Source organism: Crocuta crocuta, unplaced genomic scaffold (assembly GCF_008692635.1).
Source record: "Crocuta crocuta isolate KB4526 unplaced genomic scaffold, BGI_CrCroc_1.0 scaffold457, whole genome shotgun sequence".
NCBI classification, from domain to species: Eukaryota; Metazoa; Chordata; class Mammalia; order Carnivora; family Hyaenidae; genus Crocuta; species Crocuta crocuta.
Genome location: NW_027531318.1, coordinates 3,635,936 through 3,657,512, shown reverse-complemented (window position 1 = coordinate 3,657,512; position 21,577 = coordinate 3,635,936). Strand labels below are relative to the sequence as shown.

The following is a 21,577-nucleotide window of genomic DNA, read 5'->3' as shown; positions in this document are numbered from 1 at the left end:
GTGGGTTCGAGCCCCGCGTCGGGCTCTGTGCTGACTGCCAGCTCGGAGCCTGGAGCCTGTTTCAGTCTGTGACTCCCTCTCTCTCTGACCCTCCCCTGCTCACGCTGTCTCTCTCTCCTAGAAATAAATAAAACATTTAAAAAAAAAAAAAAAAAAAAACCTGTTCTGACCAATGCAGTTTGGTTTTGGTTTTAGTAATAATGCCTCATCTGGTCTCTGCCTCTGTTTAGGTTACAGTGGCAAGTATATATTTTCTCTCATGGTGATGTTGAAAACTTTAAAATTCATGGGCTCAGTCATTTCTCCAAAGCAAAACTTTCAATCTATATATGGATCATCAATATGTTTCCAACTTCAGTTGTATGCTATATTAGAACCAATTTTGCCCACAAAACTTTCCTCATTGGTAACCTAGAGTCACCAATTCTAGTTATTTATTTTGCAGTGTGGAATTATCTTAAATAAGTTTCTTTTTATTTTTATTCTGTCATTAGACCTACATAGTAGTTTCCATATCCAGGAGGGAGAAAACCTGAAAATCATGTAAAGACTCAAATGAAAAGTGATGCAATGTCACTGCTCACATTATTGCAAATTGCCTATTTCCTCCTCCCCAGCTAAAAGGTCTACATGCTAAGAAGACCTTGAGAGAGCACTTTATCTCATTCCACATGTTATTTGTTATTCTCTTCCATCACTAATGCCTAGTTGATTCAAAGTGACATCACCTAATAAAAAGGGTGAGCATTAAAGTATTTCTAGACACGTCAAAGAGCTTCTGCCTCACAATAATGTCTGTGACTCCAATGACCATAGTTTGTAAGCTGACTTGGGGAAAATGTTATGTCCTGCCTCACCAGATTAATATGTTTTTAATATGTACACGAAGGCTATATTAACTTAAATGCTCTGGGGTGATTTAAACTGCAAAAGAATTTATTTATTTTTTCTGGGAAAAGCCCTAGATGAAGCCTCAGGATGAGCATCAATTTTGTCATTATGGCCATATGTCATATGACCATGACCAGATATGCCATCTTTGTCAAATCACTAAACATCTCTATGCTTCAATATGATGGGGCTTACATGATTACTAATAGCTCTTCGGATTCTAAGGTACTATGTTTCTGCAACCCAGACATTTCACTATAATTCTCCTCCTATAATAAATGCTAATTAGAGGAATACTAGGCACACAAACACATGTGTTAACGTTTACCTTACAAAGTGTTTTGGAACTGTTTATTTCTATAGATACTGATAAAGAATACCTCCTAGGTACTACTGGAAGAAGTACAATAAAGAGAGAAATCAAGACAGAGTCAAAGAGTCATCCTGGTAAGAAAGAAAGAATTTCATATCTATTTAAGGTTTATTTATTTCCTCTGGAGTTTAAATTTGAATCTATGTGCTATTATTACATGATAAAACGTCTTTGTTAAGTCTCTCCTATAATTAGTGGAGAGACTATACCAGTTACTATAAATGGAAAATTAGCCTCATATTATAAATTTTAGAACTCATCCATTAAAATATTATCCATAAAATATAATGTGAAGTCGAGCTTAGAATATGCTTGATGGAAACATTTTAAATACTGTTCTATTCACTTTCTTTTTTTCTGGTTACATAGGATAGTTTCTTTGTATTTACAAAAGCAGAAATTCTACCTTATGAAATCAGTAGGAAGAGGAATTTAGCAGATAGTTATTTCTTTGGTTACTAATTACCCCATTATGATTAAACTATCAAGCAAATTTGTAATATCTCAGGTGAAGTAAAACCTTTAGTTTTGTTACATAGTTCAGTTTATACTACTGCCTTTTGTCCTGGTTGAACAGTATTTTACATATTTCTTATTGATCCCTGTGTGATACCAAAGGAGGCAGAGAACTTAAGAGAGAAACAAGAGAAAGAAATAATCAAGAAAAAAATAAAAAAGAAATAGTCAAAGAGATCCTTTAAAAAAAAAAACTATTATCCAAAGGTGACTATATACATGGCCAAGTCTATGCCATGTATGCCTAAGAGAAGCAACATGAGAAGTTTCACACTGAAGGGAATAAAAAATGGTCCAGGGGAGGTGCCAAGATTTGGGAACAGCATGGAAGGGTTTTTTTTGTGTGTGTCTCATGTCCATGAAATACAGCCAGATCAACACTAAACCATCCTGCACATCTAGAAAACCGATTTGAGGATTAACACAACAATCTGCACAACCTAAACCACAGAACTCAGCAGGTACATGGCACAGAGGGGTGAACTGGGGGAGAGAGAAGCTGCGGATGGCAGGGAGCTGTTTTTGCTGGCGGAGAGAGGATGGTGATGGAGGGGAGAGTATGGGAAAAGCACCCCCCCACAAAGCAGCTGGAGAGAAAGTGGAAAAGTGGAAACAGTCACAGGGACTGAACAAAAAGGAAAGAATTGAGAGGGTTTAAATTCCATTAAGACTTTATAAACAGGGGGAGTGCAGAGTCTGAAACTCTGCAGCTTGATATGTGGTGGTGCTCTGGTGGGAATGGCAAATCCCTAGGAGCAGAGTGAAGTCCAGGGGGTCCTTGGACCACAGGAGGAGAGGGGGTTCCCATGCTAAGAGGACATTTGGTAGAGTCTAAGTGGCCACCCCATAGGTAAAGGTCCCAGCAGACCCCAGAGAACAACCACATTTGCTGGTGCTGGAACAACGTCATTAAGGGTGAAGCCTGGTGCCAGATGTGTGTTGTGATTTTCCATAATCCCTGAAACACTTCTGCTACATGATCGGTTGAACTTTTTCTGGGGCAGGCTGGCACCAAGCCCTAGTCTCTGGGCTTGGCAGCAGCACAGTCCTGTGAACATTCCTGGGTGTGGCTAGCACCCAGACATTGCTTGGTGAGACCCTCCTGCAGAAGGCCAGAATGGGCCAAAACCATAGTCCCTCAGAAGTGAGGGGTTGGGAAACACAGCTGCATCTGAGATAAAACTCAAGAGGAAGGTACCACCCAGCAACTGATGGCTTGATCACAGATAGTGTAAAAGCAAGGATTGGAAGGAAACCAGAGGCAAAGGATGGGTGAGCGATTGCTGATCAGGGAGAACAGAGTTCCGATAATAGAGATTGGGTAGCTGGATGATGCCATTTTAACCCTTCCAGTGCATGCACATACACACCTACAAGCACCACAACAGTCCACCCCAGTATGCTAAGCAACACCATCTAGTGGAGAATGAAGCTGTACACTAAGCCCTGCCCAACTGGGCCAACTTCACTATTCAGGAACACAAGTGTCTCTGCCTGTTTAGCTTAAAGACTATAAAGGACTTCATACTTTAACTTCTAGGGGAAAACAATGTAATTTCAATCGTATTTCAGTCTTTTCACTGGTCCATCTATTCAATTTTGTTTCTATTTCTTTTTCATTTGTTTTCTTTTTCTTAAATACAGAAACAGAAAGAAATTATTTTTATTTTCAACTTTTATAAAAAAATATTTTTAATTTTTTCTACTATATTTTTTACCTTTGTAAAATTTTCAAATTCTATTTTACTTATATTTCATTTCATTGTGTTCATGTTTTTCAAATTTTCTAACGTTATCCTCCCCCCCTACTTTTTTATCGNCCTCAGAAGTGAGGGGTTGGGAAACACAGCTGCATCTGAGATAAAACTCAAGAGGAAGGTACCACCCAGCAACTGATGGCTTGATCACAGATAGTGTAAAAGCAAGGATTGGAAGGAAACCAGAGGCAAAGGATGGGTGAGCGATTGCTGATCAGGGAGAACAGAGTTCCGATAATAGAGATTGGGTAGCTGGATGATGCCATTTTAACCCTTCCAGTGCATGCACATACACACCTACAAGCACCACAACAGTCCACCCCAGTATGCTAAGCAACACCATCTAGTGGAGAATGAAGCTGTACACTAAGCCCTGCCCAACTGGGCCAACTTCACTATTCAGGAACACAAGTGTCTCTGCCTGTTTAGCTTAAAGACTATAAAGGACTTCATACTTTAACTTCTAGGGGAAAACAATGTAATTTCAATCGTATTTCAGTCTTTTCACTGGTCCATCTATTCAATTTTGTTTCTATTTCTTTTTCATTTGTTTTCTTTTTCTTAAATACAGAAACAGAAAGAAATTATTTTTATTTTCAACTTTTATAAAAAAATATTTTTAATTTTTTCTACTATATTTTTTACCTTTGTAAAATTTTCAAATTCTATTTTACTTGTATTTCATTTCATTGTGTTCATTTTTTTCAAATTTTCTAACGTTATCCTCCCCCCCTACTTTTTTATCGAATCTATCAAGCCCCTTTCAACACCCAGACCAAAACACACCTAGGATATAGCATTATTTATTTTATTTGTGTGTGTGTGTGTGTTGTTTTAAATTTTTAAATTTTATTTTTTTTCCTAATTAATTCCTTTTCTTCCTTCAAAATGATGAAATGAAGGCATTCACCCCAAAATAAAGAGCAGGAAGAAATGACAAACATGGACTCAATCAACACAGATACAAGCAAGATGTCTGAACCAAAATTTAGAATCACAATAATAAGAATACTAACTGGGGTCAAAAATAGAATAGAATCCTTTCTGTGGGGATAAAAGAAATAGAAGCTAGTTCGGATGAAATAAAAAATGCTATAACTGAGCTTTAATCTCAAATGGATGCTACAGCGGCAAGGATGGGTGACACATTGCAGTGAATCAGCAATATAGAGGACAAACTTATGGAGAATAATGAAGTAGATTAAAAGAGGGAGACTAAGGCAAAAGAGCATGACTTAAGAATTAGAGAAATCAGGGGCGCCTGGGTGGCTTAGTCGGTTAAGCGTCCGACTTTCACTTAGGTCATGATCTCGCGGTTCGTGGGTTCGAGCCCCGCGTCGGGCTCTGTGCTGACTGCCAGCTCAGAGCCTGGAGCCTGTTTCAGTCTGTGACTCCCTCTCTCTCTGACCCTCCCCTGCTCACGCTGTCTCTCTCTCTCTCCTAGAAATAAATTTAAAAAAATTAAAAAATTAAAAAAAATTTAAAAAAAAAAAGAATTAGAGAAATCAGTGACTCACTAAAAAGGAACAGCATCAGAATCATAGGGGTCCCAAAACATCAAAAGAGAGGAAAAGGGGTAGAAGGGTTATGTGAGAAATCATAGCAGAAAACTTTCCTAATCTGGGGTAAGACACAAACATCAAAATCCAGAAAGCACAAAGGACTCCCATTATATTCAACAAAAAATTGTCCATCAACAAAGCATATCATAGTCAAATTCACAAATACTGAGGCAAGGAAAGAATCATGAAAGCAGGAAGGAAAAAGAAGTCCTTAACCCACAAAGGAAGACAGATCAGGTTTGCAGCATACCTATCCACAGAAACTTGGCAGGCCAGGAAGGAGTGGCAGAATATATTCAATGTGCTGAATTGCAAAAATATGCAGCCAAGAATTCTTTATCCAGCAAGGCTGTCATTCAAAATAGAAGGAGAGATTAAAAGTTTCCCAAACAAGCAAAAATTAAAGAGTTAGTGACCACTAAACCAGCTCTGCAAGAAATCTTAACAGGGACTCGCTAAGGGGAGAAACTCCAACTCTACAAGAATCAGCCCTCAATAAAAGGATCAAGATCATACCATGCATATTTTCAGAGCACAATGCTATGGAACTTAAAATCAACCACAAGAAAAAATTTGGAAAGGTAACAAATACTTGGAGACTAAAGAACACCCTGCTAAAGAACGAATGGGCTAACCAAGAGGTTAAAGAGGAAATTAAAAAATACATGGAAGCCAATGAAAATGATAACACCAGAGCCCAAAAACTCTGGGACACAGCAAAGGTGTCCATAAGAGAAAAGTATATAGCAATCAAGGCCTTCCTAAGGAAGGAGGAAAGGTCTCAGGTACACAACCTAACACTACACCTTAAAGAGCTGGAAAAAGAACAGCAAATAAACCCCCAAACCAGCAGAAGACAAAAAATTAAAAAGATTAGAGCAGAATCAATGCTATCAAAACAACAACAACAACAAAAACAAACAACAACAGCAACAACAAAATCCCAGGAGAACAGATCAATGAAATCAGAAGTCAGTTCTCTGAAAGAGTTCACAAAATTGATAAAGTACTAGCCAGTTTGATCAAAAAGAAAGAGAAAAGGACCCAAAAAAATAAAATCAAGAATGAAAGAGGAGAGATCACAACCAACGCAGCAGAAATAAAAACAATAATAAGAGAATATTATGAGCAATTATATGCCAATAAAATGAGCAATCTGGAAGAAATGGACAAATTCCTAGAAACATATAAACTACCAAAACTGAAGCAGGAAGAAGTAGAAACTTTGAACAGACCCATAACAAATAAAGAAATCAAATTAATAATCAAGAATCTCCCAAAAAACAAGAGTGCAGGGCCATATGGATTTCCAGGGGTATTCTACTAAATATTTAAAGAAAAGTTAACATCTATTCTCTTGAAGCTGTTCCAAAAAATAGAAGTGGAAGGAAAACTTCTATGAAGCTAGCATTACCTTGATTGCAAAGCCAGACAAAGACCCCACTAAAAAGGAGAGCTATAGACCCATTTCCCTGATGAACATGAATGCAAAAATCTTCAACAAGATATTAGCCAGCTGGAACCAACATTTTAAAAAACCATACATTTTAAAAAATTATTCACCATGACCAAGTAGGATTTATACCTGGGATGCAGGGATGGTTCAATACCTGCAAAACAATCAATGTGATTCATCACATCAATAAAAGAAAGGACAGGAACCACATGATCCTCTCAATAGATGCAGAGAAAGCATTTGACAAAATACAGCATCCTTTCTTGATTAAAAAAAAAAAAAAGTAGGGATAGAAAGATCCTACCTCAAGATCATAAAAACCATATAGAAAAGACTAATATCATACTCAATGTGGAAAAATTGAGAGCTTACCCCCTTAAGTCAGGAACAGGACAGTGATGTCCACCCTCACTACTGTTATTCAACATTGTATTGGAAGGCTTAGCCTCAGCAATCAGACAACACAAATAAAGGGCATCAAAATCAGCTAGGAGGAGGTCAGACTTTCACTCTTCAGAGATGACATGATACTCTATATAGAAAACCCAAACGATTCCATGAAAAAGCTGCTAGATCTGATCCATGAATTCAGCAATGTCGCAGGATATGAAATCAATGCACAGAAATCAGTTGCATTCCTATACACCAATAATGAAGCAACAGAAAGAGAAATCAAGGAATCGATCCCATATACAGTTGCACCGAAAACCATAAAATACCTAGGAACGAATCTAACCAAAGAGTTGAAAAATCTATACACTGAAAATTATAGAAATCTTATGAAAGAAATTGAAGAAGACACAAGAAAATGGAAAACTATCCCATGCTCCTGGTTAGGAAGAACAAATATTGTTAAAATGTCAATACTACCCAAATCAATCTCCATATTCAATGCAACCTATTAAAAACAACACGAGCATTCTTCAGAGCTAGAACAAACAATCCTAAAATTTGTACAGAACCACAAAAGACCCCAAATAGCCAAAGCAATCTTGAACAAGAAAACCAAAGCTGGAGGCATCACAATCCCAGACTTCAAGCTGTATTACAAAGCTGTAATCATTAAGACTGTATAATACTGGCACAAAAACAGACACTCAGATCAATGGAACAAAATAGAGAACCCAGAAATTGACCCACAAATGTATGGCCAACTAATCTTTGACAAAGCAGGAGAGAATATTCAATGGAATAAAGACTATCTCTTCAGCAAGTGGTACTGGGAAAACTGGACAACAACATGCAGAAAAATGAACCTGGACCACTTTCTTACACCATACACAAAAATATACTCAAAAGAGTTTATGAAAGAACTAAATGTAAGACAGAGAGCCATCAAAATTCTAGAGGAGGAAGCAAGCAAAAACCTTTTTGACCTCAGCCACAGCAGCTTCTTACTCAACATGTCTCCGGAGGCAAGGGAAACAACAGCAACAATGAACTATTGGGACCTCATCAAAATAAAAATTTTCTGCACAGTGAAGGAAACAATCAGCAAAACTAAAAGGTAACCAACGGAATGGGAGAAGATATTTGCAAATGACATATAAGATAAAGGGTTAGTATCCAAAATCTATAAAGATCTTATCAAACTCAACACCCCCAAAAAAACAAATAATCCAGTGAAGAAATGGGCAAAAGACATGAACAGACACTTCTCCCAAGGAGACATCCAGATGGCCAATACATGAAAAAATGTTCAACATGGGGCGCCTGGGTGGCTTAGTCGGTTAAGCGTCCGACTTTCACTTAGGTCATGATCTCGTGGTTCGTGGGTTCGCGCCCCCGTCGGGCTCTGTNTGGCCAACTAATCTTTGACAAAGCAGGAGAGAATATTCAATGGAATAAAGACTATCTCTTCAGCAAGTGGTACTGGGAAAACTGGACAACAACATGCAGAAAAATGAACCTGGACCACTTTCTTACACCATACACAAAAATATACTCAAAAGAGTTTATGAAAGAACTAAATGTAAGACAGAGAGCCATCAAAATTCTAGAGGAGGAAGCAAGCAAAAACCTTTTTGACCTCAGCCACAGCAGCTTCTTACTCAACATGTCTCCGGAGGCAAGGGAAACAACAGCAACAATGAACTATTGGGACCTCATCAAAATAAAAATTTTCTGCACAGTGAAGGAAACAATCAGCAAAACTAAAAGGTAACCAACGGAATGGGAGAAGATATTTGCAAATGACATATAAGATAAAGGGTTAGTATCCAAAATCTATAAAGAACTTATCAAACTCAACACCCCCAAAAAAACAAATAATCCAGTGAAGAAATGGGCAAAAGACATGAACAGACACTTCTCCCAAGGAGACATCCAGATGGCCAATACATGAAAAAATGTTCAACATGGGGCGCCTGGGTGGCTTAGTCGGTTAAGCGTCCGACTTTCACTTAGGTCATGATCTCGTGGTTTGTGGGTTCGCGCCCCGCGTCGGGCTCTGTGCTGACTGCCAGCTCAGAGCCTGGACCCTGCTTCAGAGTCTGTGTCTCCCTCTCTCTCTGACCCTCCCCTGCTCACGCTGTCTCTCTCTCCTAGAAATAAATAAAACAGTAAAAAATTTAAAAAAAAAAAAAGAAAAAATGTTCAACATCACTTACCAGGGAAATACAAATCAAAACCACAATGAGTTACCACCTCACACCCATAAGAATGGCTAACATTACAACTCAGGCAACAACTCAGTTTGAGCCTCACATGCTAAGCCTGGAGCCTGCTTCAGATTCTATGTCTCCTTCTCTCTCTGCCCCTCCCATGTTCATGCTCTGTCTCTCTGTCTCTCAATAATAAATAAACATTAAAAAAAATAAGAATCCCTTGGTCCATTTCAAATGGACCATTCATTATTACTTTTACAAATTGCTGAAATAACCAGAGAAGCCTCAGACATATCTACTAAAACTTCATTTAACATTGTTGTATGCCATTCTATTTTCACAAAATGTAGTGAAAGTTGTTCTATCCAATCTTATGTTTTGTGGTTCTTATTGGTAAAGATATCCAAGCTGGTTCCCTCCGCTTCTTAGGTTGCAGTGAATGTATATTTGGGCTACAAAGATCATAGCACAACTTTTAACAATTATTCATGGTCTCAGCCATTCATTACAACAAAGCAAGGTCCCTATTATGACATCAGATTTATGATAGGTTTACAACCTCTGACACATGCTTTCCTATAACCATCTTTCATTCACAAAATATTAGCTATTTTATTTGACCCAAGTCACCAATCCTAGTTATCTCCTTTTTAATTTAAATTCCTTTTTAATATCTTTCTTGTGCTTTACCTCTTGTTTGACCTAGTTAGTAGTTTCTAAATCCAGCAAATGTTCAAATCCCATAAAACCTCAAATGAAATTGTACGTAATCTCAATGCTGGTACTGCTGCAAATTTACTCATATTCCTTTCTCCAGCTACAAGGTATATGCATAAGGAGAACTGGTAGGCACTTTTTAAATCATATCTTTCTATATGACTGATGCCTACTTAATTTACAATTACATAACCTAAAAATGGCATAAAATAGTCTTGAGAGAGGCAACGAATTTCTGACTCATGGTAACTTTTTATGATGTGGGACTATGGTTTATAACTTGAACTGTAAACAAAAATGTCATGTTCCATCTCCATTTTATACTCCTACAGTATGAATGTCCTTTTATTATAAACTTGGAAGTTATAATATTAACATAAACTCCTCAAAATGATTTAAGTTTTTATAAAAAGATCACATTGTAGGGGCAGCTGAGTGGCTCAGTCGGTGCAGCATCTGACTGATTTGATTCCAGCTCAGGTCATGAACCCAGGGTCATGGGATCAAGCCCTGTGTTGGGCTCTGCACTGAACACGGAGCCTACTTAAGATATTCTCTCTCTCTCTCTCCCCCTCTTCCCCACCCTCTGTCCCTTTCTCCCTCTCACATGCTCTCTCTCTCTAAAAGAAAAATTAAAAACAATTTAAAAAAGATAGCATTGTGTAGAAAAAGCACTGGTTAAGAAATTATGCAGTATCAGTTTTATCAGTTTTGTCATATCTTGATTTGTTTTCTTGATCAAGTCCCTAAACATGTCGTTATAATGAGGCTTTATAATTGGTAAAATCCTTTTAAATTTTATGAAATTTTTGATTATACAATTCATACATTGTGTTTTTCTCTTTTACTATAATAAATGCTAATTAAGTTTATACAACACACACACACACAGCCACATATTAATGCTTACCTTTTAAAGTGCTTGGCGATTTTTTTTTTTTTTTTGTCTATAGAGACTGATGTAGAACACTTGACATATAATGTTGGAAGAGAAAAAGTAATTGATGAAATCAAGACGCAACATAAAAGTCACCCTAGTAAGAAATTTTTTTCAAGTCTAATATTTATGATTTATGTCTTTTTGGGGATTTTATTAAGTATGGATCTTTAATGACAACAGTAACTATATATTATTACGTGGGTAAAAATCTTCATGAATACCCTCCTATAATTTTTTTTTTTACAAATAGTTTATTGTCAAATTAGTTTCCACATAACACTCAGTGCTCATCCCCACAAGTGTCCTCCTCCATGCCATTCCCCCCCTCCCCCCACANTCTCCCAATCTCTCAGGTTTTGTAAGGTTTCCAATGGCTTCAGATCTTTTCTGTGTGATGTATGGGCGCGAGTGCAAGTACGGAGCTCCTTACTTCTCCGCCATCTTGCCCCCTTCCTCCCTCGTATAATTAATTAAACTCTAGTGTTTGATATCAGTGGAAAATCAGCTAGATATTATTAATTTTAAAACTCATTCATTTAGAAAGTAAGCCATAATATCCAGTGCTCTAATGACCTTAGAATATACTTGGTGTAGTATTTCTCACTGCTATTCTATTCACTTTCCTTTTGGAAAGGAAAATTGCCTTAACCTGGAAAAATCAGTAAAGACTAGTTGATGAGTGTTATAAGAGCATTATAACAGTTATTTCATTGGTTACCAATTCTCTGTATATAATTAAGTTGTCATGTGAACTTACATCTCTTTTAGAGTAGTTGTCTACACTACTGCTTGTAATCTGGAGTAACATTGTTAGATACATTTCTCTTTGGTGCAAGAAATATTGTAGTCATGACTTTTCGCAGAAATGATCCTGAAATCTAGTATTTGGAAATAGTTGAATCTCAAATACAAGCACCAAAATATGTGCTCTTGGTGAAATTTAAGATTAAGGCAAGATTTCTGAAACTTTGCTTTTGAATGCTTTATTTCATTATATCACACATTTATTTCTGAAAAAAAAAACGAGTTAAAAGTAATTAAATATCTTCTCGCACTCAGAATATTGCCTTTAATTTTGTTTATTGTTTTCTTCACTGTGCAGAAGCTTTTATTTTGAGATAGTTGCAATAGTTTATTTTTTATCTCCCTTGCCTCAGAAGATATATCTAGAAAACTGTTGCCTCAGCCAATGTCAGGGACATTACTTCCTGAGCTCTCTTCTAGGTCGTTTATGGTTTCAGGCCTCACATTTAAGTCTTTAATTCGTTTTGAGTTCCATTTGCTATGAGATGGATAGAGCTAGAAAGTATAATGCTAAATGAAAAAAGTCAGAGAAAGACACCACTCATATGTGGAATTTAAGAAACAAAACTAATGAGCAATGGGAAAAAGGAGAAAGAGAAAGACAAACCAAGAAATAGACTCTTAACAATAGGGAACAAACTGATGATTACCAGAGGGCAGGTAGGTGGGGGATGGGTGAAATAAATGATGGGGATCAATGAGGGCACTTGTGATGAGCACCGGGTGATATATGGAATTGTTGAATCACTATATTGTACACATGAAACTAATATAACATTATATGGAAACTAACTGGAATTAAAATAAAATTTAACAATGAAACAAATTTTTTAATGTTTTATTTTTATTTTTGAGAGAGAGAGAGAGAGCAATAACTCATGAATGGGGGAAGAGCAGAGAGAAGGGTGGGGACAGAAGATTCAAAGCAGGCTCTTCATGGGCATGTAGCTCAGTGGTAAAGCATTTGACTGCAAAGCAGGCTCTTCACTGACAGCAGCAAGCCCACTCAATGCAGGGCTCAAACTCATGAACCTGAGATCATGACCTGAGCTGAAGCTGGATGCACAACCTACTGAGCCACCCAGGTGCCCCACAAATAAAAATTATTTACTCCAACAGCTTATGACTAAGCCATTATAAAAATAAAATTGTTTGAATCAAGCAATTAAATTTGTTTGTGTTTCACTCTAGCAAATTTGATAAAGTATGAAGAGTCATTTTCCTATGTCTCTAATTTTCAGACTATTTTTGTTTTGGTACTTTCAATTACTATTTGCTTTAATGTTCCTTATTATTAGGCGTCCTCATCAATTTTAAATAATAACCTTGGCGTGGCAATGAGGTACTCTTATCTACATTTAGTCAATTCAAAATATCATATCCTTTAAGATCAAAATTTATTTAGTTAATTAACCTATGCGTATTTACTAATTGTGAATTTATAATTAAATGTTCTAAACAAAATTTGGAAGAAATTGCTAAGACAAAAGGAGTTAAAACAAGACTATAGCTCAAATATAGGAATGAATATTTATGTTTAAGATAAATGAATGTGAATTAAAGGTCAAGATTAAGAAAGATGTTATCTAAGAATATAGAACAAAAAAGGGAGGTAAAAATTAAAAAGTAGTTTATAGAAATTGGAAGGATAGACAAGTAACCACTCAAATATGAAAAGAAGAGATCCCTAGTTAGCTGAGTCAGTTAAGGGTCTGACTCTTGATTTTGGGTCAGGTCATGATCTCAGGGTCGTGAGATCCAGCCCTGTGTAGGAGTCTGCATGGGATTCTCTCTCTCCCTCTCTCTGCACTTCCCCGCCTTTTCTCTCTCCTTGTCTCTCTCTTTCAAAATAAGTAAATAAGCATTTAAAAATATGAAAAGAAAAATTACAAATGCAATAATAAAGACCAAAACATGGAGACTAGGGAGTGGTATGAAAATATTCATAATGTCTTTGTGAAATTCTTTTTCATTTTATTTTAGTTGCAAATTTATTAAGAAACAGGTATATGTCTACACAAGATCAAGAAGATATTTTTACCAGTCACATTGCACCACATAAATCCTCGACAAATGAGACCCATTTTTCATCCTTTAACAATCAAGGTAAAAGATATAACAATGTAAAATAACTATCTAATTACCTAAAATACTTTTTGTAGCATGATTTTTTACTTTTTATGAAGTATTTTAAGCATTCAGAAACTATGTAACACTAATATTTAAAAAATATCATGTCATTCTAATGGCTCCTACTCTTTATTATAATCCCATTCCCTTCTTTCTCAGCTCTTACCTCTGCCATCATAAGCCGTGTATAGTAATGGCGTTCTATACAAGTACTTTCCAAAATACTTGGTTGTATACTTCCTTTTATAGTGAAGTTATCCACCTTGTGTTCTCCTCCACCTCCCACATTATTCCAGTCAATCAACTTTATAAAAATATGTATACCACACACACACACACACACAGTTTTTAGCAGAGATCTGCAAGTTATATGCTTTCACTTCTTTTTTGTTTGTTTTCATGAGTATCTTTTATGCCTTCTCAGCAATAGTTTTTAAAAAATTTTTTCTTTAATATTTATTTATTTTTGAGAGAGAAAGAGAGACAGACTGAGAGTGGGGAAGGGACAGAGAGAGATGGAGACACAGAATATGAAGCAAACTCCAGGCTCTGAGCTGTTAGCCCATAGCCTGATGCAGGGTTTGAACTCACAAAGCGTGAGATTATGACCTGAGCCAAAGTCCACTGCTTAACTGATTAAGACACCCAGGTGCTCCTGAGCAAAAGTTTTTAAAATTCATTTTTAAAATCTAGCATTTTAGTTAGAATTAGATCATTAGAATAGCTAGTCTTCTGTACCACTTGCATCCAAAATTATATTCAATACTTAATACCAAGATGTACCAAAATATTTAAACAATCTATTCTTGATATTTTCATGAAAATGAGATGAAGAATAAACATAAATTTGACAGTATGGAGCCATTACCCTAGCATGCATTAAGGTTTTTTTCTTTAGTGACTTAGTCCTTCCCAGCTTTTACTCATATTTGACAATGTTAATGACTAGTTTGGAATTGTCAATAGTATTTTATTTTCTCAATTACAACCTCTTTCTAAGCCTCTCAGCCTGTGGTTTCAGTTTACTTTAGCCAATGATTAAATAGTATGAGGCTTATAATTATTTGTTTAAATGAAAATGTTCTGCAATTAGCACATGTTACTTTTAAAATCAGTAGGATTAAAGGGAGAGAGGCAAACCATGAGACTCTTGAATGCTGACAAAAACTGAGGACTGATGGATGTGGGGGGGAGGGGGGATGGGCATGGAGGAGGGCACTTTGGGGATGAGCACTGAGTGTTATGTGGAAACTAATTTGACAATAAACTATTTGTAAAAAAAAAAAAAAAAGAAAAAAAGAAAAAAAAGAAAATAAAATCAGTAGGATCAATGGGCCCCTGGGTGACTCAGTTGGTTAACCATCCAACTTCAGCTGTAGTCATGATACCATAGTTCGTGGGTTCAAGCCCCATATCAGGTTCTGTGTTGATAGTGCAGAATCTGGAGCCTGCTTCAGTTTCTGTGTCTCCCTTTCTTTCTCTGCCCCTCCCCTGCTCATGCTCTGTTTCTTTCTCTCTCTCTCTCAAAAAGTAAATAAAAACAGTTTTATTTATTAAAAATAAAAGCAGGGGGATTGTTAAAAAATCGAATAAACATTAACTGAATTGGTGATTGGGAACCAGTGGTTATGTGTACAGCTCTGATTGTCAGAGATATCCTTATGAATGCATCCTTCTAAATGTAGATTACATGTCAAATACAAAAATGAACATTCTGGTCAAAACTAAAACAGCATTCGTATAAAGGACAAAATTAAGGAAGATGCTGAGAATAAGAAACGCTGTCCTTCAGACAAAAAACTGTATGTGCCACCCTCTATATCAGGTAAAAAATAGCGAGGGCTGTGCTGCTAATTATTCTAATTTACCTAGGCTAAAGAAGAAGATCTTTTGTATATGTACATTTGCAGATACTAAAAGCCCTACTGTATTAAAATGTTATGAGAGAAAAAACGTTCTCAATGAGCAGGGAGAAAGCTTTCTAGAAAGGACTTTGACATAATTGAGTATATCAGAGAACTAAAAACAATAAGTAAGATTTCCTGTAAAATATTGGCAAGAGAGGAGGAGTATCACAGTGATGACATCAATATTGTAGGAGTTACACTTTGTTACCATCTCCCCTCCCTGCCCCATTCAAAGAAAATCAATTTGATGATCATCCACAGATGAGAGAGGCTTTGTTAAGTCTAGGAGTCCATGGAAGAAGTTCCAACACACTGTTGGAGCAACAACAAAATCTGAGATTGAGTACATTGTGGAGGGCAAAAGAACAGTTTGACTTAACTGCACCACTCCTTCAGGACAGGCATATGTCAGTGTCAAGAGAGCCCTTTTCATCCTGAGATTTCTCCCATTGGAAAGTGAGAGCATGTGAGCAAAGTACCCAGCTTCTTTGACAGTATGCAGGATTCTGTCAAAAAGACCCATTTCTCTCTTTTCTTATCCAGAGAACTGACTCATAAGCTGTATGACCATAGGACATAAAGTGGCTAAGACAACAGCAGCCAAGGCTCAGAACTGAATGTATAAAAGGGAAGTGACTGCTAAGTGTGTAAGGACTCCATCAGGAGCCTGCACATCAGCTGCTGAAGACCCCTCACCTGTGGATCCCCCAAAACTGACCCACAGGCACCTCCAGCACTTCATGCATCTCACTCACACAAACTCCACCCTGTGGCTGGCTCCCTGTGCATGCACCCAACTGCAACAAGAGTGAGCTTTCACAGACAGTGGACACCCACAGAAAGCAGACCTGGAAGAAACCATAAAGTTGCCATAAGGAAAACAAAAAGGAGGCTTTGAGCAACGAGCCTGTCTTTTTTTTTTTTTTTTTAATATTTTTATTTATTTCTAGGAGAGAGAGAGAGACAGACAGCGTGAGCAGGGGAGGGTCAGAGAGAGAGGGAGTCACAGACTCTGAAATAGGCTCCAGGCTCTGAGCTGGCAGTCAGCACAGAGCCCGACGCGGGGCTCGAACCCACGAACCCCGAGATCATGACCTAAGCGAAAGTCGGACGCTTAACCGACTAAGCCACCCAGGCGCCCCTTCGAGCCTGTCTTTATAGCACAGAAACAAGGCTTAAGAATCCTCTCAGAAAAGAGAGCAAAATGTGTGGAACAGGCATACCTGTAGAAATGGTCTGAAAAAATTTCAGAATCCCTAACAGGGCTGACAAGGGATTTCTCTCTCTGGAAGCCAGTCAATAAACCTGGAGGAGGTGACTACTTTTTAAAATGCAGTGACAGGGGCGCCTGGGTGGCTCAGTCTGTTAAGTGTCCGACTTTGGCTCAGGTCATGATCTCACGGTCCGAGGGTTCGAGCCCTGCGTCTGGCTCTGTGCTGACAGCTAGCTCAGAGCCTGGAGCCTGTCTTCGGATTCTGTGTCTCCCTCTCTCTGACCCTGCCCTGCTCGTGCTGTCTCTCTCTCACTCTCTCAGAAATAAAAAAATATTTAAAAAAATTTAAAAAACAACAACTTTTCACCACAAGGAACAACAAAAGAAGAAAACAGACACTAAGCCCAAAGTTAGCAAAAATAAAGAAAAATTTTTAAATAATAATAAATATAAATTAATAAACTGATGATAGGAGGTTGTTTTTTGAAAAGGTAAATACAGTTGACAATACTTTAGCTAGACTAAATATTTTTTTCTACAAAAAAGGAAAGACTCAAAAGTCAGAATTGAAAGAGTAGACATTAAAATGATACACCATAGATTCGAAGATTATGAGATAGAATGAATAATTAGAAGCCAACAAACTAGATAACCTAGAAGAAATGTATAAATTCCTAGAAACATATCATCTACAAAGACTGAATTGTAAAGAAATAGAAAATCTAAACAGACCAATGATAAGGTTATTGAATCAGTAACCAGAAACCACCCATCAAACAAAAGTCCACACCTAGATAATTTCACTGGTAAATTCTACCAAGCATTTAAAGAATACTTAATGCCAATCTTTCTCAAACACTTCCCAAAAATTGAAGAGAAATAAATTCTATCAAGCTCATTTTACAAGGCTAGCAGTACCCTCTTACCAAAGGACACTACAAGAAAACTATTAGCCTCATAAATAATATCCCTGATGAAAACTGATGCAAAAATTCTCAACAAAATTTCATCAAAACAAACTCAACAGCACACTAAAAGGATAATATTCTGTGACCAATTGGGATTTATCCATGAGATGCAAAGATGGATCTACATATATAAATCATTATATGTGATACACCACATTAACAAAATGAAGTAAAATCATATGATCACCTCAATAGATTCAGAAAAGATATTTGACAAAATTTAACATCTTTTCATGATAAACTCTCAATAAACTTGGTATAGAAGGAACATATCTCAACATAATAAAGATCATTTATGACAAGTACACAGGTGAAAGATTGAAAGGTTTTCAGCTAAGATCAGGAAAAGGGTGCCCATTCTCATCATTCCTATTCAACTTAGTACTGGAAATCTTAGAGCAATTAAGCAATAAAAAGAAATGAAAGGCATCCAAATTAGAAAAAATGAAGTTTGCAAATGATATGATCTTACATAGAGAAAATCCTAAAGATTCTGCCATAAAACTGTTAGGACTGATAAATGAAGGCAGTAAAGTCAAAGGATACAAAATCAAAATACAGAAATCAAATGAGTTTCTATGTACTAAAAATGAAATATCTGAAATAGAAATAAGGAAAACAGTCTCATTTACAGTAACATCAAAACAATCGAATAAATATTCAGAATACTTTATTCAAAACAAATTATTTATTCTGAATAAATTTAAACAAGATTGATAATAATTTAATCATAACTATAACATTTTGATGAAAGTAATTGAAGATGCACAAATAAATGAAATGATATCCTAGGTTTATGGATTGGAAGTTAATGTTTTTAAAATGTTGATACTATCCGAAAAGCCATCTATAGATTCAATGCAGTCTCTATTAACATTTCAATGGAATTTTCCCCAAAATAGAAAAAAAAAAACAATCTTAAAGTTTGTTTGGAACCACAAAAGACCCTGAAGAGCCAAAACAATCCTGAGACAGAACAAAGCTGGAGGCATTACTTTCCTTATTTCAAATTATATTACAAAGGTATAATGATCAAAACAGGATAGTACTGACATAAAAACAGACCATACATCAATAGAACAGAATCAAGAGCCTGAATAAATCCTCATATATATTGACAATATTTGACAAGGGAGCTAAGAATACTTAATGGGAAACAATAGTCTCTTCAATGAATAATGTTGGAAAATTGGTTATCAATATGCAAGAATAAAACAACCATATTTTTTATCATTAGCAAAAATTAATTTGAAGCAGATTAAAGATTTATGTGGGATCTGAAAAAAAAAAAAAAGAAACCTCAATACCCCTGGAAGAAAACAGATAAAAAGGTCCTTGACATATACCTCAGAAATGATACTTTGAACATTACACCAATGAACAAACAACAAGGCAAAAACAGGTGGGGCATCAAACTAAAAAGCTTCTGCTCAGCAAAAGAAACCATCAACAAAATGAAAAGGCAACCTACAGAATGCTAGAAAATATTTAAAACCATCTATCTGATAATAACTTAATATTCAAAGTACATAAGAAACTCTTACAACTCAGCAGCAAAAAAAGGAGTAGGAGGGGCAGGGGGAGTAGAAGGAAAAACCCTAAAACTAAACAATGCTATTATAAATGGTCAGAGGATGTAAATAGACATTTTTCAAAGAAAACATACAAAGAAGCCAATGGGTTCATAAAAAAAGTGCTCGACATCACTAATCAAGGAAATGCAGATCCAACCTACAATGAAATATCCTCTCACACCCATTAGAATGATTATCATCAAGAAGACAAATAATATAAAAATGTTGAGGTGTGGGGAAAGGGTAACACTTGCATGGTGTTGGTGGGATTGTAAGTTGGTGCAACCACTATGGAAAACGGTATAGATGTTCCTCCAGAAATTAAATAGAACTACCATGTGATCCAGTGATTTCAAAAGAAATGAAATCACTCTTTCAAATTGATCTCTGCACTCCTATATTCATTGCAGCACTATTCACAATAGCTGAGACAACCTAAATGTCCACAGATAGATAAAGAAATAAAGGCAATTTGATATAAAATATACAGTGGAATATTATTCAGCTATATATAAAAAAAAGAAGGAAATCCTGGACCACCTGGGTGACTCAGTTAAGCATCCCACTCTTCATTCAAGTTCAGGTCATGATCTCAAGGTTTGTGAGACAGAGCCCTGCATCAGGAATAAACTTTCAAAATAAATAAATAAACATTAAAAACAGAAAGGAAGGAAATCTTGCCATTTGTCATGTTATGGATGGAGCTTGAGATCATTATATAAAATGAAATAAGTGTGGCATCTGTATGCTCTCATTCATGTGTAGAATATAAAAAAATCTGAATTCATAGAAGCAGAGAATGGAAAGATGGTTGCTAGGTACTGAGGGGTGGAGGAAATGAGATTTGGGCCAAAGGGTACAAACTTCCAGTTAGAAGAAGAATAAACTCTGGAATCTAATGTATAGTGTGATGACTGTAGTGAAAAGATTATATTATATACTTGAAAGTTGCTAGGAGAGTAGATCTTCAATATTCTTAGCACAAAATAAAAAGTAGTTATGTGAAGTGATGTAGGTTTTAACTAATCCTATTGTAATCCTTTCATAATATATACATGTATCAAATCATCACATTGTATACCTTAAATTTACACAATGCTATATGTCAATTATATCTCATTAAAGCTGGATAAAATAAAATGAAAATGTGGCATAGACGTACAATGGAATGTTATTCAGTATTGGAAAAGTAGGAAATCCGTCCATATGCAACAACATGGATGAACCTGAAGACATTAACGCTAAGTCTAAGCCACAGGGCAAATACTAAATAATTCCATTTATATTAATATAAAAGAGATAAAGGAGATTAAAAGTACACTTCTCATGATGAGCACTCAGTAATGTACAGAACTGTTGCATCATATTGTATGCCTGAAACTAATATTACATTATGTTAATTATACTTCAATAAAAAATTAAAATAAAAATAAATTTTAAAATAATTATTTAAAAGTATCAAACTCACAGAAGCAGAGAATGAATGATGGCTTCCAGGGGCTAGGGTAGGAAGAAATGAGTAGTTGTTCAATATGTATAATGTTACAGTTATACTAGATGAATAAGTTCTAGAGATCTTCTGTACCACATTGTGCCTGTAGTTAACAATATAGTGTTGTATATTTAAAAATCATTAAGGGGGGTAGTATTTGTGCTAAATGATCTTACCATAAAAGGAAAAAGGAAACTTGAGAAGTCTTTTGGAGGTGATGGGTATGTTTAACACCTTGATTGTGGTTTCAGTATTGCAGGTGCACACATATGTCTAAACTTATCAAAATGTATATACATTAAACATGTGCATTTTTTGTACAGAAGTATATACCTCAATGAGATTGAAAACAGGAAGAGGCTATCAAGGAACACAGAATAATAACAAGGAAGAGAAAATGATCAAATAGTTTATACAAGCTAGAGCAATAAACAAGTGGCCACTTAATAAAATGTGGGAAGGAAACATTACAAATATACAAATAAGGACTAGTACATGGTGTTTGGAGAGTAGTGTATGAATATTCATAGTCTTCATGTAATCTTTAAAAATTTTTATTTTAGGTATGAGTTCATTTGAAGACAAAAATAAGTTTCCACATCATCAAGATTCACTTATGAAGAACACCACAATGAGTAAATTCCCAATAAAAGTAATCAATTTATCAGCCT

The 21,577-nt window shown here is 36.0% G+C and overlaps 1 protein-coding gene across 1 annotated transcript in view; it reads left to right on the top strand.

The window, feature by feature from the left end:
* The window catches only part of LOC144238035 (uncharacterized), a 78,187-nt gene that overhangs the window by 53,220 nt on the left and 3,390 nt on the right, over positions 1 to 21,577 (top strand). Inside the window, exons 9-12 of the mRNA XM_077771781.1 lie at positions 1,255 to 1,338; positions 10,832 to 10,915; positions 13,606 to 13,728; positions 21,470 to 21,573. Of these exons, the coding sequence (XP_077627907.1) occupies positions 1,255 to 1,338; positions 10,832 to 10,915; positions 13,606 to 13,728; positions 21,470 to 21,573 (395 nt within the window). The remainder of the gene's footprint in view (positions 1 to 1,254; positions 1,339 to 10,831; positions 10,916 to 13,605; positions 13,729 to 21,469; positions 21,574 to 21,577) is intronic.